Source organism: Herpailurus yagouaroundi, unplaced genomic scaffold (assembly GCF_014898765.1).
Source record: "Herpailurus yagouaroundi ecotype Mexico unplaced genomic scaffold, PumYag 160, whole genome shotgun sequence".
In the NCBI taxonomy this organism is placed as follows: domain Eukaryota; kingdom Metazoa; phylum Chordata; class Mammalia; order Carnivora; family Felidae; genus Herpailurus; species Herpailurus yagouaroundi.
The window spans coordinates 44,946,594-44,963,950 of NW_024412401.1; the positions used below are offsets into that span (position 1 = coordinate 44,946,594).

The window sequence follows — 17,357 nt, forward strand, 5'->3', positions numbered from 1 at the left end:
TTCTCTCTCTGAATTAACTTGACATAACCAGACAGATGGAAATGATAAAATTAGAACATAGCTTTCCTTTGGGGACATCCCACAAACACTGTAGAGTTTTCCAGACAAAAGCAACAGAGTGGATAACATTGGGGGGGGTTGTCGGCTATTCAGAATTCAGAGATGGTTGCAAGGAAGTAGTAAATAAAGGCCAATATGGGAGGAAAGAAAACCTGTAAATTAGAAGGCTGTTGGCGTTGCACGGTTCAATTTGGCCTTTTGCTATTGTAATCAGCTTAAGTTGAAGATGACTCCTGTCTAAGTGGAAACACAGGCCGTTGTTTTCGCCCTGATTCCAAATTTCAGGGAGCTCTGCCTTGGGAGAGGAGGACTCCGCAGTGCTCTTGGCAGGTTCTGGTTCTCAGCAGGAGAAGGGAAGGCCAGGCCCGGGGGCCCGGCTGGCGGCGGGCGGGACGGTGGGCGAGGGGCGGGTGCGGAGCGGGTGGGCCCCTGGCAGTGGCTCGGGCACCGGCTTCCGGCGGCTGCGGGGCAGTTGTGGGGCGCCCGCGGACGGATGCGGAAGTGCCAACGGCGCTAGTACTGGAAAAGAATGACCTGCGAGAGGAGGAGGGGGAGGGGGCTGAGCTGGGGCCAGATACCCCCGCCCTGGCCCCCTGCAGCCCCGCTCCCCCCAGAGGTCCTCTGAAGGCATGGAGAATGAGGGTGGCTCGGGGCCCAGATCTGGGTTCCAATCCTAGCTCTGTCACTCGCGGCGAGACCCTGGGCAACTCACTGCCCGTTTCCTCATCTGCATAACGGGGATGACAAAACCTCTCTCTCAGAATGGGGAGGGTTCAGTGAGACACAAGGGCAGCAGCACATGTCTACTGGGCACTGTGCCCTGCTCCTGGTGCCGTGTAACGTGCCTTCCTGACGTTATGTAACAGAAGACTCAACCCCATGGGCGCATCCCGCCATTGTCTCCATTTGACGGGAGGGCACTGAGGGGGGCAAGAGAGGGGCAGGTCAGGAAGCTCACGATCACACAGCTAGGCAGAGGTGGCCCTGGGTCCCGCAACACAGTACTGGCCCCAGACCAAGCTCTCTTTGTTGTAACGTGTCGCTTCTGCGAGGCCATGGGGACAGTAGTCATCGACGCTCACTACACATCAGGCAGCGGGCCAAGCCCTTCACGCACTTCATCATCACCAAGCCAAAAGGCGGCCAGGTGCCTGACACACAGCGGGTGATCAGGAACTGTCTGCCCCTTTCCCTCTCCCTCTTCCACCTAAAGCACCTGGCTGACTTCTCATTGCCACCAACAAGGCCAGTTCCCCTGAAGTTCAGATCGAGGATTGCTGGCTGGCTAGTCAATGGGAGGTGCCTTTTCATAGTAACGTGTCAGGAGGCGCTTTCAAGGGGTCCAGGGACATCCAGTAGGCATGGCCATATGGCCGTTCCATTTTCTGATCAAGAACGTTCCAGATCAGTCACTATGAGGAGGAGCTGGAGGAAAGCAATGGTGATGATCTCCGTAGGCATAATGGAAATAACCAACATCTATGGGGCACTTTCCGTGTACCATGCACTGTGCCAAAGCCTTCACCTACATTATTGCATCTACTCTCAGCAACAACCTTAGGTGGCGGCAACGATAATTCTCCCCATTTTGTGGGTGTGGGAATGGAGGCTGAGAGAAGCTAATTGTGTTCCCAGGTCTCACAGTGAGAGGGCGGCAGAGCTGGGATTCAGAGGCTGGCTGACTCCAGAGCTCACACCACACTGGCTCACCCCAGTGAGCTCTTCTCTGACCTCTGGGATGCCTGGCTTTGGGCTCTTATTAAGAGAAGCTGTCTCAAGAGGGATAACTCTGGTAAGACCCTACCTTCTGTGGGCCTCAGTCTCTCCGTCTGATCAATGACAGCATGGCTCTGATTTCTAAGAGCTTTCCAAGCTCCGAAATTGTGGAATTGGGGGACATGACCAAGAAGAAGTGCGGTCCTGGAAACTTTCAGGAGTGTGTGGCCAAATGACGATGCGGCGGAGGCAGGGGATGCGCCAGGCAAATGCTCAGAACACTGTCCTCCTCGCTGGGCCAGCGCTGGTCTTGAGTGGGTTCAGGGGCCTGCCCCAGGGCCTACTGAGTCTCCTCACAGCTGGGCCAGTCAGGCCTGGAGGCATTCGGGAGAAAGTCCATGCAGTCTTGCCCTGATCACACATAACCAGGTCTTGTGGGTTTGGCAAGAGATGGACAGAAAAGGTCCCCGGGAGCTGGCAGGAAGGACTGATAGGGAGAGGGTGGGAGGTCACGAAGGAGGGAGAGACATTTTTTTTCCAGAGCTGCTGGATGTGAAGTTGGGGACGAGGCCCAGCAGGAGAAAACTCTGGCTCAGCAGCCAAACCCAGGGGCCAGAAACCTTGTACAGCAAGAGCTGCCAGACCCGAGACTGGCTCATCCTTCAGACTGAACCAGACATAACCACAAGCTTAGCTGAGTAACCAGGAGACAAGGGCTTGGCTCCAAGTGCTGAGCCCAACCCTAAACATTTCCAAGGCTCCCCTCTCCGCTCCCCTCTGGGCCTGGTCCAGGCCCTTCATTATGTGACCCCTGTCACCTCCTTGGGCTTCCACCACAGTAAACATCCCTCAGTCCCTCAGACCCAGGCTCTTCCATGCCTCTGTACCTTTGCACATGCTCTTTTCTTGACATGGAATACCCTTCTTCCCATTCCCTGCTTCTCCCTTACAGCTCATCACTTCTTCTGGGTCCTCAAGGGCCATGTTCATCCGTCACCTCAACTGCCCTGCCACCCTGCTCACCTCCTGCTCTAAGCCACATCCTTCTTGAGGACAGGGACTGTGCCAGCTTGCCTCTACAGTCCCTGTGCCAGGGCTGATGGGACAAGTGCCCTCTCGCAGGAGAGTGGCAGCTTTGAGGTCGGTAGTCCTAGGATCGAGGCCAGCTCTACCCACACTCACTGTGTGATGCTGGTGAGCTCCTGCCCCGAGCCCAGGTTTCTGCAGGCGTAAAACGGAATCAGTCAGAATCATCCCCCCAGCGAGGCTGTGATGGGTGAGGTCAGAGAGAGCACTGTGTAAAGTGCTGCACAAGAGGAAGTGATGACTGACCTGTACGGACTTCAGAGTCCAACGGACTCGAGGCATCCCTGCACGCCACCCTTCTGAGCCTCAGTTTCCTTATTTTCACCACAAGGATGGCCATCCCCACACCCACAAAGTGCTTGGAAGGCATCAATCAGACAAGGTCCGTGACGCACCTGCCGTGAATGGAGTCGCTGAAGCAACAGCAGCTCTTGCTGTGAGCAGGACAATCTTGGCGGGTGTTCACGGGGCGCGCTCACCCACCACCAGTTCTGTGGGATTTTGTATTACACGCTACCATTTATTTATAAATCCATCTGGCCAGCTAGGCTGTCTGCACTACAGACCTGCCCCATGGTGCCCAGCACAGAGCCTGGCACACAGCAGATGCTCAGTCAGGAGGCAGAGTAAGTGGAGGTGTCCTGGAGGAGCGCCCCCCACCCTCTGCCTCCCCAGCAGACTCTCTAGGGGTGTGGCTGGGGAACCTGCTTCTTTATAAGCTTCCCAGGTGATTCTGAGGCACGCCGAGACGGTGCTCTGCTGGCCTGGAAGGTGTCTGGAGATCCTTCCAGCTGGAAGGCATGGGCTCAGTGTTCCTGGCCCACCACACCTGCTGACTCCTGGGGCTCCCTGCCTCCCTGAGCACTGCTACTACGATGTTTCTAAAAGAGGCCTCCATTCAATAGAACCAGAAAAATAAAATAAAATACAATAGGGGCGCCTGGCTGGCTCAGTCAGTGGAGCATGCAACTCTTGACCTTGGGGTTGTGAGTTCGAGCCCCATGTTGGGTACAGATATTACTTAAAAAAATAAAATCTTGGGGCACCTGGGTGGCTCAGTCAGTTAAGCAATGGACTTTGGCTCAGGTCATGATCTCACGGTTTGTGGGTTCGAGCCCCACACCTGTGCTGTCAGCAAAGAGCCTGGAGCCTGCTTCGGATTCTGTGTCTCCCTCTCTCTCTGCCCCTCCCCCCCCTCAAAAATAAATATTTTTTTTAATTAGAAAAATAAAATCTTCAGGGGCGCCTGAGTGGCTCAGTCAGTTGAGCATCCGACTTGGGCTCAGGTCATGATCTTACGGTTCGTGGGTTCGAGCCCCACATCAGGCTCTGCACTGACAGCACAGAGCCTGCTTTACATTCTCTGTCTCCCTCTCTCTCTGCCCCTTCCCCACTCATGTGCGCGTTCTCTCTCTCAAAAATAAATAAAATAAAATAAACTTAATAAAAATAAAAATAAAATCTTTAAAACTAAATCAATAAAACAAGAGGCCTCCAGGGCCTCCCCCCCTGCCCCAGGACAGAATCCAGACTCCCCCACTGACAGCCCTGAGCTCCCCACCTCTCACTGTCCCTCCCAAGCCTGGGTGCCAGCAATGTTGAACTGCTCAGGGTTCCCCGAGAGCCATGGTGGCTCATGCTTTCTCTGATGAACTCTGATTCAGTCTTCGGGCCTGGGGGCAGATAGTGCCTCCCTCCGGAAAGTCCTCCTTGTGTTTCTCCTGGGCTGTGCCCCCGCTCTCCAGCTCCCTGGCCTCCCCCATCAGTTTGATTACACTGTGTGTGCTTCCCTTCCAGGCTGTGACCGCCTCGGAGCAAGAACCATGCTTTTTCCTCATCTCTATGCTCCTGGCAACTGACTCGGGGCTACTGGGCAAAGTCAGTGCACAGCAAATGTCAGCTGAATAAATGAGGAAGTGTATAGGTTCCCATCCGGGCTCTGGGACCTGGAGCAAGCTGGGCCTCAATTTCTCCAGTCCTAAAACGAGGGGTTGTCCTAGGACAGAGGCTTGCAAGGCTCACTGACAGGTGTCTTGCCACTGAGAGGGAGATGGGGTTTCTACCCACTCTGTGGTTTCACCCAGAGCAGCTCTATCCACTTTTATCTGTGTTATAGGTTATGGAAAAAAATTTCTTTTTAAGTGTGAGGTGCTTAAAAACAAAGCTTTCAAACCACTGGCTGGGGCATACCTAAGCACCCTTCTGGATATTCAGTCCTGATGCTTGAGATAACCAGAGATCCCAATTACACAAAGAAGGCCCTGCCAGTTGACCAAGGTCACCCCCGGCCTGCTATTCCAGGCCTCCCCCAAGATAAGGGTATCCACTCCTAACAGACAGGGACAAAAAGGAGGAAGGAGGAAGAACGGGTATCAGGTGGGATGCAGGGTGGTGTGTGACACAAGCCTTTCCTGAAACCACAAGATTTGAGCCAAGTAACTAAATTCACAAATCTGAAAAAAAGAAGGCCACTTATTGGTGGGGGGCTACGAGGAGGCCTCTGGAGGGGCTGTGCACATAGAATGTGCCGCTCAAGTGACCACCTCGGGGGCCTGGTGGGGGCTGGAGTACGCTAGGCAGAGAGGATCTCCCACAGAGCAGCATGGGGCCTACCTGAGACCCATCCCTGGCAGGAAGGCTCTCACCCACCACACCCAACCTGGCTCCATTTACCTTCTCACCCCGGTTGGAGAGCGGCCCATCCATATCGGCTTTGAGGTGGACGGGGGGTGCGGTGTAAGGCAGCCGGCAGTGCACCTGCCCGCACTGTACCTGACCTGTGGACGAAAGGATGCCTTGGAACCCATCCTGCAGCCTCTATGCAGGATACCCGTGTGCCCTGTGCTCAGCAGGATGGAGTCCTGGGGCCAGTTTCACTTTGGCCACTTACCAGCTGTGTTGGCCCTGGGCAGAACTTCAACAGAGGGTTACGAAAATCCCTATAATCTATAAAGTGCTATGGGATAACTGCCCAGCTCACTGATAAACAAACGCTCCTATGTATTTAACATCTATATGCAAGGCTGTACCCTGTTATTAAGGTCCTCCCTTGGTGCCTTATACCTTCTTACCTGCCAGGTGTCACTCAGGCTTTACCTGTGTCCCTCCCAGAGGACCCTGCACTTGTACATCACCTTCTTAATGATGCTGTCCCTGATCACCCTGTTTATAACTGTACTCACCTCTACCCTCCCTGTCCTCCTTCCCAGCTTTGTTTCTCCTCCTTAGCACTTACCATCACCTGACTTACTGTAGATATCTATTGTTTACTTGGCATTATCTGTCTTTGCCAACTAGAATGCAAGGCCTAATAAGGGCAGGAATTTTTGTCTGACTCGAGAATTTTCCAGACTCTAGATCCTGATAGATGTCCAGTACCTAGAATGAGGCATGACACCTAGTAGGTCCTACACCTAGTAGGTACTCTTTGAATATTTCTGGCATGAATCTCTGTACCTTATTCCAACACCTAAAACTGTGGGGGGAAAGTCCATCCTCAGATCTGACCCGAATCTCTCATGTTTCAGTGCTTTACCACTACAGTGGAGAAGTCCATGGCCTCTCTCTTCCCTACACTTCTTCCCCTTTGGTCATAGGGGGGAAAAGCCCTGTACAGAGACTTAACAATCAATATGTAACTTAGGACAAGTCACCGTGCCTTTCTGAGTCACAGTTCCCTCATCTGTAGAATAAGGCAGTTGTATGAGATTGGGGATTCTTAACCTGGGGTATTCTAGGAGTCCTGCGATCACATGGAAAACGACATGTGTACGTGCATCTTTCTGGGGTCCGATTCCAAAGCTTTTTATCAGATTCCAAGCTCTAAGACCCCAGGAGACTCAGAATTGTGTAACTTTAGTTAACAGCAGAGCAAACTGCTGAGGTTGTCCTTCAGCCATGCAAGAGGGAGCAGGTCCAAACACTCTCAACACTTCCTGCCCCAAGCTGGGTTCCACCTCAAGGGGAAGAGGAAAGGGGACCTCAGCCCTTTCTCTGAGCGTCAAAGACACATCTAGGCTTGATTGGCAAAGTATGTGGGGAGTTCTAGCAGGACTCTGAAGGCCACGGCCCCACTCCCAAGAGGGTCACCTAGGTCCATTACCAACCCCATGGCAAGGGCTAGCTGGTAGCCCAGACTCCTGGTATCTAGAGAGTCCTGGGTCCTTGGCACCTTTAACAGATGAACTAGATGTTCAATGGGCTCTGTGCAGCTTGAACATAAGTCATTGTTTAGAAAAGAAAGGAAGAAAAGTCCCTCCTACAGAGCAGGTGGCTCAGAAATGGAACAGCGCAAACGGACATGGTTTCCAGCAGGCTGCCTGGTGCGGTAGGCAGGAATCTGCACTTCCAGCTGTGCCAGCCAGAGCCACCACCACCATTACAAGAGCGGTTAATAGTTACCCAGCATCTACTGAATGCTGGAGACTTGAAGTCAGTGATCTCATCTGATGCTCACACACTGCTCTGAGATATGGATTCTTATTGACCTCGTTTTTACAGATGAGGACATTGATATTCAGGGAAGCTACCAAGCTTGCCTGATGTCACACAGCTAGTAAGTGGCAAGGATGGCATTAGAAGCCTGACAGTCTCACCCCAAAGCCCACAATCAACCATTAAGGAACACTGCTCCTGTTCACTTACGTGGACCCTTGGTGTTCTCGTCTGCACAATGAGACAGTGATGTCTGATGTTTACAAACACGCTTAGTAGAGTGTCTGGCACATGGCCGGGGCTCAGTAAACAGCAGGGCTCTCTCTGACCCCTCCTTCCCTTTCCATTTTACTTGGAGCCAGAGAAGGGAGGATTCATGTTTGTGGGTATGTTGTGGCCACTTCTATTTTTCTGGTCACACCCAGCTTTGAGGAAACAAACAAGCTCAACGGGAATGGAAATCTGTAATAAGCACCTGCTCCCTAGCAGATTCACTGAATGTTCATCCCCCAGAAATCCACAAGGCTACTCCCTCTCTCCTTCAGGTCCCTGCTCAAAGGTCACTCCACCTTGGCCCACTCCATCATTCCCATGGCATCCAGTCCCACTGACATGCCAGCCCTCCCTCCTTTATTAGTTGATTGTCTCTCTACCCATGTTCCACTCCAGAACGTGAGCCCCCGGAGCACAGAGTTGGTTTGTTATGTTCTCCGCGGTATCCCCGTGCTTAGCATGGAAAAGTATTTACTGAACACATCAATGGATTCTCACAACCCTGTGAGGTAGGCATTGTTAATGTCCCAGCTTACAGATGAGGATTCTAAGGTTCAATGAGGGTAGGTAGGTGGGGATACTCCCACCACATGGGCCTTCTTCTGCAACCCCAAACACACCCATGCCACAATGCTTTCCCGGCTAAGGCCTGCTTGCATTCATCTCCTCTGCTGCCCTGCACTCCTGCCTCCCCTCTCCTGGTGCCTCACTAATTCCTATCCATCCTTCCACTCTCAGCTTGCTGAGAGGCGTCATCTCCACACATTCCTATATTCCTATATTCCAGCACTTTTCCTATAGCAATCATCACAATTAAAACCATGCCCTCATCTGTCTGGTTATCGTGCCGTGTTATCTCTCCCACGACAGCGCAGGTCCCACCAGAGCAAGCACTTTACCCGTCTTGTTCTCTCCCTAGCCCCTGGGCCCTCGCACACAGTGGGTACTTGGAAGGTGTGTTTTGAATGGCGGAATGGGTTTTCTCTATGAAGGGTCCTGTCTCACTAAGGCGGAGACTGGGAACTTAGCCCCTCTCCCCAAACCCTAGGTCTGAGGGACCACAGAGCCCACGTCTTCACCCACCAGGCTCCGAAAGGCCTTCACCCACCACGCCTCCACCTCCCGCGCGCGCTCCTCCGTGACCCCTCGCCCTCAGGCTAGGCGGTCTAGCTGTGGCGGTCACTTACTCTCAATGTAGCCGTGCAGGGTGACCATGCGCGCCCGCTCGGGGCTGCTGAACGGGGAGTAGTGGATGTCTTCGGACAGGGCGGAAGGGAGGCGGGACGGCGGCGCCCCGGAGGGCGGCACGGGATGCTGCGGTGTGTGCTTTTTATGACGCGCCCGGCAGTTTTGAAACCACACCTGGAACGACAGCCTCAGCAGCCTCAGCCTCGCGGAAAAGGGTCGGACACACCGCCGGGAGACCCCAGGCGGGACTGCCTCGTTGCCTCCTGGGTAAGGGCGGCCACGTGCGCCCGGGCCTGCGGCTCAGCTGGAGACCAGCAACGCGCTGGAGAGCCCGCCCCCGGCCCCCTAGGCCCCGCCCCAGACCCGAAGGCCCCGCCCTCCCTCGGCCCCACCTGGATGACCCTCCTGCTGAGGCCCGTCATGTCCGCAAGCTTCTGCAGCGTCTGTGCGTCGGGGTTGTTGTCCTGCGCGAACTGCGCTTGCATAACCTGACGGGAGCAAAAGGGACAGTGAGACAGGGACGCGCGGAGGTCTCCCAGACTGCGGCCCAATCAGAGGCTCCGGCCCGGAGGCCACGCCCCAGACAGCTACGGCCCCTCCCCGTCACCCGCGGGTCCGGGCAGAGGGGGCGGAGCCAGAGGTCCTCTAGGCCCCGCCCACGTCTACGCCCCACCCACAGCCCCGGCCACTCGCGGCGGGCGCGGGTACCTGCAACTGCTCAGCGGTGAAGGATGTCCGCGCGCGCTTGGCCGGCTTGGGCTGACTGTCCTGTTCCGAGGGCACTGCCCCCTCCAGCGTGAGGCCGTTCCCTGGGGGTGACAGAAGTGGCTGACCACGCGTCCCCATCTCTTCTAGTGGCATCCTGGAAAGGACGGGGGTGGGGGCAGCTGGTCCCTGGAAGGGTCAGGAGCGGAGTTGGCTGGGAGCGGGGATCCCAGAGTCCTAGTCCCTGAGCTCTGTCTTTAGGTAAGGGGCTTTCATTTCTGAGCGTCTACTCAGTACCAGACACTGCTCCTTCGGTGTGCCTTTTGGGTCTGTCTCACAGCCCCATTTTACAGCAGAGGAAAGAAACTCAAAGCTCAAAGAGAAGAAAACCCCTGACCAAGACCTTTCGCCTAGTGGTTGACCCTAGCGCCCCAAGGGGACTCCCTCTTAGCTAAACTGGGGAAACCAAAGGCCAGTGGAGGTTAAGATGCAAGCAGGTTACAGAACTGCGGTTCTAATTTTGTAAAAATGTATGGAAGCAGAAAAGTTGAAAGGATATACGCCAAGGTGCTAGCAGTGGTTACTTCTGAAGAGTGCAATTATGGCTCTAGTTTCAATATTTCTGTAAGTTTTGAGGTTGTAACAACAATCACATGTCCCTTTATTTCTCCAAGGTTTAATTTCGTTAACTGGAGCATATGTTAGCCATTCTCTTTCCACTTCTATTACTTTTACAATCACACTAAACATAGTCCCCCATTTTATTTTTAATACCTGATTATTTCTAGGTAATACATGCTCCTTCTCAAAAACTCAGAAAATTCAGGTAAGCACAAAGAAGAAAATAAAAATCACCAGTAATTCCAGCACTATTCACACAACTAGCTGTAATTTTTTTTAATTAGGAAGAAGACTATGTTGGGGGGAAAAAACAAACAAACATGCCACCATAAATACATGGGGGGAAATCTGGGAAGATATATACTAAAGATATGAGAGGTGGTGACATTTAGAGTGATCTTTATTTTCTTCTTTTTGCTTAACCATCTTTTCTAAATTTTCTATGATGGACGGGTGTGTTTAAAAGAAAACCAGTAACCAAAACTGAGGGTTGCTCAGTAAAGGAGATCTGAGGCCCCAAGCCTTCATGGTAGGAGTCTGGGGTCAGCCTAGATGTGAGAGTTAGCGTTGTAACTGGCCAGGCTGTGGGAAAGGGTGGCCCTGATAGGTCCAGATGTGGAAGAAGCCTGGGGTCACTGATGGGCCATGGTATGGGGGGGAGCCCTGATTCCTGAGATTCCATCCCAGCGCCACTGCTGACTTGCCCACCACTGCGGGTAATTTCATACAACCCCAGCCTCATTTGCTTCCCACCTAGGCCCACTTAGTCCTGATCCTGGCAGGAGAAAGTGATAGCCTTGGTGTGGCCATGGTTTGGAACATTCTGGGGATTCCTGACTAGTCCCCAGGCTAGAAATTGAGGCAGGGTGGTCCACACACCTCCCAAGAGGCCCTGAGGCTGGGACAGACACTTTGTGGTATTAATGTCCCTTAGGAGAACAAGGCAGGACAAGGATTGCTGTGCCATCTTTTAGATGGGAAAGTGAAACTTACAGGGGCAGCCACCTCCCAGCAGTCTCCCTTGCTTAATGAGGCCTGATTAAGCGGTCCCTGGAGCTCAGGAATGGGGTAGTATGGGATGGTGGTTAAAAGCCTGGGCTTTGGAGTTAAAACAGACCTTCTAGGATGCAACCTTTGGCAAATCACATACTGAAGATAACCTCTGCCTATTTCCTCATCTGTAAAATGGGGACACATCAGCTACTTCCTAAGGTTTTTTGTAAGGATCACACAAAATAGTCCACATTACAGAGAAGCTAGCAGCTTCCAAAGACCCAGACAGGAAAGTCATGGAAAGGGTCCCTGACTCCGCCTTCAGCCCAGCCTCCATTCCGCCCCCCCCCCACCCCTTTCTAACCATTTGTGACTCGGTCCTCACAATTCCTGGAAGATGTGAACCCTGTCTGCAGGCCTATGTGTCTTGAGGAGACACAGTATTGGAGCCAGAAGAGATTTAGGGATCTTTCTAGTTGACCCATCTCTCTTGCACAGATGGGGAGACTGAGGCCGAGATAAGAAAGGAAACTTCACATATCAGTACAGCATGCCAGCAGCCAAACTGGTGTCAGGTCTCCAGACTCAAAGGCCTTCTCCCTCACAGTGTAGACTGAACCCCGCCCCCCAAACCTCTGGCTTGGAGCTGCTGGCATGGGAGTTGGGAGAACAGAGTTGCATCATCTCTCTAGGACTGGCCCATGCCCAGTTCCAGACAGCCTGAAGGGATTAGCCCTCAGGCCAACCAGAACTGTCTAAAGGTGGAGTAGGCTGCCCCATTGTGAGAATCAGCTCTAGGGTTCATTGGGTGCTTCCTGCCTTTACAACACATGGGCTCATCTATCTTTGAGGAGGTGTCTTATCATTGGCTCCATTTTACAGATGAGGAAACAGTTGCAGAGACAGACTACCACTGCAGGCTCTCAAGCAATGGTGGGCCAAGAGCGCATGCGCCGTGCACGGCCCCACGCCCACTCAGTCTCCAGGCAATAAAGGAAGCGCCTGCTCCCAGAGGAGTGTGGTCAGTTCCTGGGGAGCTGGGCTGAGGTGGGAGAGGGCGGGGCACAGAGGTGTGGCAGGGTGCTGGGTGGGGCGGGTTGGGTACCGTTCTCGGCGGCCCTCTTGAGGTTCTCGATCATGGTGTCGTAGTGGATGCGGCACAGCACCTTCTCTTCGACCAGACCAAACTCCTCGCCCGTGGACAGCTGGCGCTTGCACGAAAAGCAAGCGAAGCAGGCCAGATGGTAGGCGTTGCCGCGTGCCCGCCGCACCCAGTCGCTGGCATAGATCTGTCGGCCGCACCGTGCACACTTGGTCCCAAATCGGCTGCGGGACACCGGGGCAGGAAAGGGGGTGGCGAAGCTCAGACAGGCTACCCCTTCCACCTCCCAGTGGCCCGCCGGCACCCTGCCTCCTGGCCTCCCTCACTCACAAATTTCCCTTTGCCTGGATCTGCCCCCTACCCCACCCCCCTGCAGACACCAGCTTACTCTGAAGGTGAGCTGGTGGGTGGTTTTATTTTCTTCTTAGTGCTTTTCTGAGTTTTCCAAACTTTCTACAATGACTCCTTATGTTTATATATAACTAATCTGTTATTCAAATATATCATGAGTGTTAGGGAAAATGTAATAATATAATAACGGGCAAAATTTTGAGCACTAACCACGTGCCCAGCAAGATTCTAAGTGTTTTATGTTGCGTATCCCAACTAATCTTCATTTTGCTGATGAGGAAACTGGGGACCAGAGAGGTAAAGTAAGTTGCATAAGGTCACACAGCTTGCAAGGCTAGAAACCCACGATGAATAAACCATACCCCAGCTGTAGAGATGCTCAGGGTTTCTTGGAAGCATAGACAGATATGCACTTACGGGCTTTGTGCCCTTGGGAAAATTATTTAACCTCTCTGAGTGCTCACTTTCCTTGCCCTGAGCTGAACTAGGTGACAACAGCAATGACTACCACTTAGTACTTAGTACTTTGAGTCTAAGTACTATTTGAGTCTAAGTCTATTAAGTACCCAGCCAGTCCCAGGCTCTGGAGCCCCATGGCATTCTAACAGTAAATGTTAAAAAGACAAAAAAAAAAAAGTGGGGGGGGGGAGGGGCAGATCGAATGCTTCCTCCCCCTTAAGCCTTCCTTGTTGGGCCTTTTCCCCATCTTCTCCCACCTCGCGGTGCAGCTATTTGGGTATGACTCCCTTCACCACCAGACTGCGAGCCCCTCCAAGAAGAAGCAGGAGTCTGGTTTATCCTGTCCCAGAAGTCAGCCCAAGGCCTGACCCCTGAGCACCTGGGAAGGTTTGTTCCTTAAGTGGATGACTCATCCTTTGACCCTGTCCCAGCCCTTTAAGTCTCGGTTTCCTCTGCTGCACACTCTTTCAGGGGATGATGTTACCACTCATCCAGCCCCCCAAGCTTAGAAACCTAAATCATTGACTCCTCCCTTTCCTCAACACTACATCTAACGGATCATCAGGCATTGTTGGTTCTTTTTCCTAAGTATCTTTGGGATCCATTTCGTCTCCAGTCCCACAGCTGCCCTCCTAGGCCAGTATCTGCCCTGATCTCCCTGCTTCCAGCACCACCCCTGCCAACCATTCCTCCACCCAGTGGCCACAGAGAAGTTTCCAGCACGCACGGTGCATCCTACCCTGCCCTGCTTAAAATCCTTTGCTGATTCCACTCTACCTCAGTATCTGGTCCAAGAGCCTTGGCATTTACAAAGCCCAGAAGACCATAACCTCTTAGACTCATCTCCTCCCTGACTTTCCCCACCCCACACCCAAACAGGAGTCCCAGGTAGCCACAATGGAAGGTCAGTGCCAGGTCTCTATGGCCCCCTCTGAAGCACTTTCCCGGCCCAGGTCTTTGCACAGACTTTGTGCTCTTCACACACCCCCTCCCTGCAGAGCCCTCCAGTCCCAGCACCGGGCTCTCAACATTGGTCAGGCAGGTTTGTAAATGTCAGATTCTTCGGTTCTCCCTCCCACCCCCTGCAATCCTAGGAGAGAACCAAGAAGATTTGCCCTGTGTCCCCAGGGCCCGCACACTTGCACCCGGAGGAGCATTGGGAAATGCTTGTGACTGTGGGGAGAAAACAGCCCGGCAAATGCACTCTGGTTACAGCCTCGCCTGTGTTGCCGAATGCAAGCAACTGTCAATTGAATAAACGATCTTGGGTTGAACTGAAAGAGGGAGCGCGGAGGCCTCCGCCAGCCCGGCTCCCAGACGTAACTCTAACGCCACTGTCTCTGACCAGGATCGCAGGAGGACCCTGTCCCTGGCAGCGCGGTTTGCTCAGCTAAGGCTGCACTGTGCGCCTTTGCTGGGTCATCCGCCCCTAAACTGAGGCGGCTCCCGACCTTGGAAACTCGGCTTCCCCAGGGACAGCCTAGTACAGCCCGCGGTTTCTTTCCCAATCCCTCAGTAAAGGGGAGAGGAAACCACTTAGCCCACCCCTGCCTACTCTCGCCGCGGGGCGGACTGGGGGTTCCGCTGCCTGACTCGTTGTACACGGATTAGGAGCACTTTCCGGCCCTGGAGAGGAGGGAGAAGCCAGCAGCGTGCAGAGCCATGAAAGCGATTCAGGGACCCAGGGCGCAAGGTCTTCATTGCACACCCTCGACTTGGTGCAACCGCGTGAGGTGGAGACTCTAGCACCCGCTTTGCACACGTGGAATGGGAGGTTCAGAGCGGACAAGTGACTTGCCCAAGACCACAAAGAGCGTGGGGCGAGGGTCGAGGTCCGCTCTGAGGTGCAAAAGGAACCTAGACCGTGCTGAAGCAGCAGGGCGGGAGATGGTAGGGACTGGATCCCAGTTGTATTAACTGGAAAGGGACCTGGTCTTACCCCCGTCGCGTCCCTACTCCCAGCCACCGGTCCCAGAAAGTCCCGCGCGTAGGGCCTGAGGCCCAGCGGGCTAGGGAAGGCAGAGTGCGTTCCCAGGGAGAGGGGAGAGCCGGGGAAGGGAAGGTCCCCGGCCTTCAGACTCCAGGTGAGAGCGGTTGCGTTTCCAGCCTGTGGTTTCCGTGCGCCCCCGCCCCGTGAGCTGCGCCAGAGTCTCCGACCCCGGGTCCCCGCGCTAGGCTGTACGGGATTCCTCGTCCTCCGCCAGAGAGGAGTCCACGACACCCCGCACACCCCTGATCTCGCGGCTCCCCAAGTCCGCAACGCCGGGGCGCGGTCAGCGCCTACACTGTGCACTGCTTACTCCGAGGAGGACGCCGCGAGTGATCTCTCAGCAACTTTCTCACCCTCCACATGTTACCCCAAACGACAAGAGCTGTCCCCAGCCCTAGGATCTGCCCGCGCTCGCCGTGGCTCCGCCCAGTCAACGAAATCACCTTTGCGAAGGATCCTTGGGTGGGGGTGGGGGTGGGGTCATTATGCAGTTTTGGGTGCGTTGCGGGCCGCTCCTGAAACGTATCCTCCACCCAGGGCAGGGGTCAGTGGCACAAACAAGGGGGCACGAGGAGGCTTACGGATCGAGGCTCTGACAAACCGATTGACTCCTTCCCAGGCGGGCAGCGAGGCCCGAGCCGCGGGATTCCGGAAGCAGCGAAATTGGCGGCGAGACAACGAAACTTCAAGAATGGGGTGCTCGGGAGCTGCGAAGGGAGCGCCAAAGGGATTAGGGGGCGCGGCTACCGCCCCTCCACCCCCAGCCTTGTGCGCGCGCCTCCCTGGGTCCCGGCGCGCACCGCGGGGTAAAGGCTCCAAGGACTGAGGCGCTCGGGGCATGGACGCTTCGCATCCTGGCAACTGCCGAAAGGAGTGGGGTGGGCATCGCGCGTCTCCTTGCCCTCTCTCCCCTGAGGAGGGACCAGAGCCGTCTGGGTACTCGCGGTTGTGCAGAGGGAGCTGTGCGCCCTTGGCCAGGGCAAACTCGCTCTTCTGGCCTACTTTCTCTGGATACCGAGAGGTGCTCAGTCATTATTTGCTGGGTGAATGAGCCTCAAACGAAAGAGCCTTTCCTCCGTGTTAAGCTACCCGAAGCTGAACCGAAGCTCGAGTGGGAAGGCCAATGTTAGTGATAAAGCTGGTGAGCCGGTGGGGAAACCCAAACCAGAATTCCATTATTTTACGTTCAGGACACTCACTTGCTGGCCGTGGGGAGATTCTAAGAGTCCAACAAGGTGGATTGGAGGTGGAGCCCTTCCTATCCCCTCTGCTCCTTCCCTTCTAGGCAAACTCTTAGGAGAAGAAGCTCAGAAAAAATAGAACCAGCAATTACGAGGTTAAAACGCCCCGCGCCTCGGAGGTCCCGGCCCTAGGCCCCTCCCCAGAACTCCTCTCTCCGCTCCCCCAACATCTGTCCCCCAACAGCTGGCGGCCGCTGGGCCGCTCTTTGCCGCGGTGGGGGGCCGCTTCCCAGCTATAAGCCTCCCTGGGGACCCTCGCTCTGGGGGAGGGGGTGGGTTTCTCCCGCAGGAGCCCGCGGTTGGAGCTTGGGCTCTAGGAGGAAGGCCAGAGAAAGCTGAGGGCTTGCCCTAAGTCACATGGGCCAAGCCAGGGACAGGAACTTCAGCCGGCTGCCCGCGCCCAGCCCAGGACACTCTCTGAACCCCACCCGTATCAACGCCAAGAGCCGTAGTTAACCCTTTATTCCCCACGCAAATGGGCAGGAGGCAAGGGGGCCGGGAACCATGGTGACCTGATCCTGACAAAATTGATCTAGTCACAGCCCCTGAGGAAGTCACTCTTGTCCTAGTCCTCCCAGGGCCCATCCAGGGAGAGTCACACACCAGAGCTGGTGCTCCCTGTGGAAGCCAACGGAACTGGGCTTAGGGCTTAGGGCCAGGAGAGAGGGGTCTTTGCCACTCCACCGGCCACATGTTGTAGGGAGAGCTACTGCTGACACATCTCCCCTATAAAAGACCAGTACAGAATGTTTAGACACAGGGATGGTGGTGTCCACAGCCATGGGGCTTACCCAGGCTCTGCCACTTACTAGCTGCATGGCCTCACCTCTCAGACCCTCAGTTTCCCCTCCTCTAAGGTGGGGATGATGAGAATATGGTAATTACCGGGTGGATTTGAGGATTCACTGGGATAAAGCATGCAATGAGTTAACAATTCCTGGCTGGAGCAGAGTTCTATACATTCTGGTGAGCAGTATCCTCACCCCTGCCCAGCCCCTCTTACCCCCTCTCACTGTGTGACCCTGGGCTCCACTTTCCTCTCTCCCCAGGACGTCAGTCTCCCCAGCCATGCAATGGGCATGATGCTTCAGGAAGCTGAAGGGGGAGGCACTGTAGATCAGTCCATGCCCTGGACTGC

At 54.6% G+C, this 17,357-nt stretch overlaps 1 protein-coding gene across 1 annotated transcript; it reads right to left on the reverse strand.

Moving 5' to 3' along the window:
- Positions 1–452: 452 nt before the first annotated feature.
- Positions 453–15,663, reverse strand: LHX6 (LIM homeobox 6; the record flags this gene model as incomplete). The annotated part of the gene is made up of 7 exons (XM_040481179.1): positions 453–594; positions 5,536–5,639; positions 8,757–8,931; positions 9,150–9,245; positions 9,466–9,566; positions 12,182–12,402; positions 15,560–15,663. Coding segments are annotated over 7 exons (822 nt in total), but the record flags the coding sequence as incomplete, so codon positions are not given.
- Positions 15,664–17,357: the final 1,694 nt, after the last annotated feature.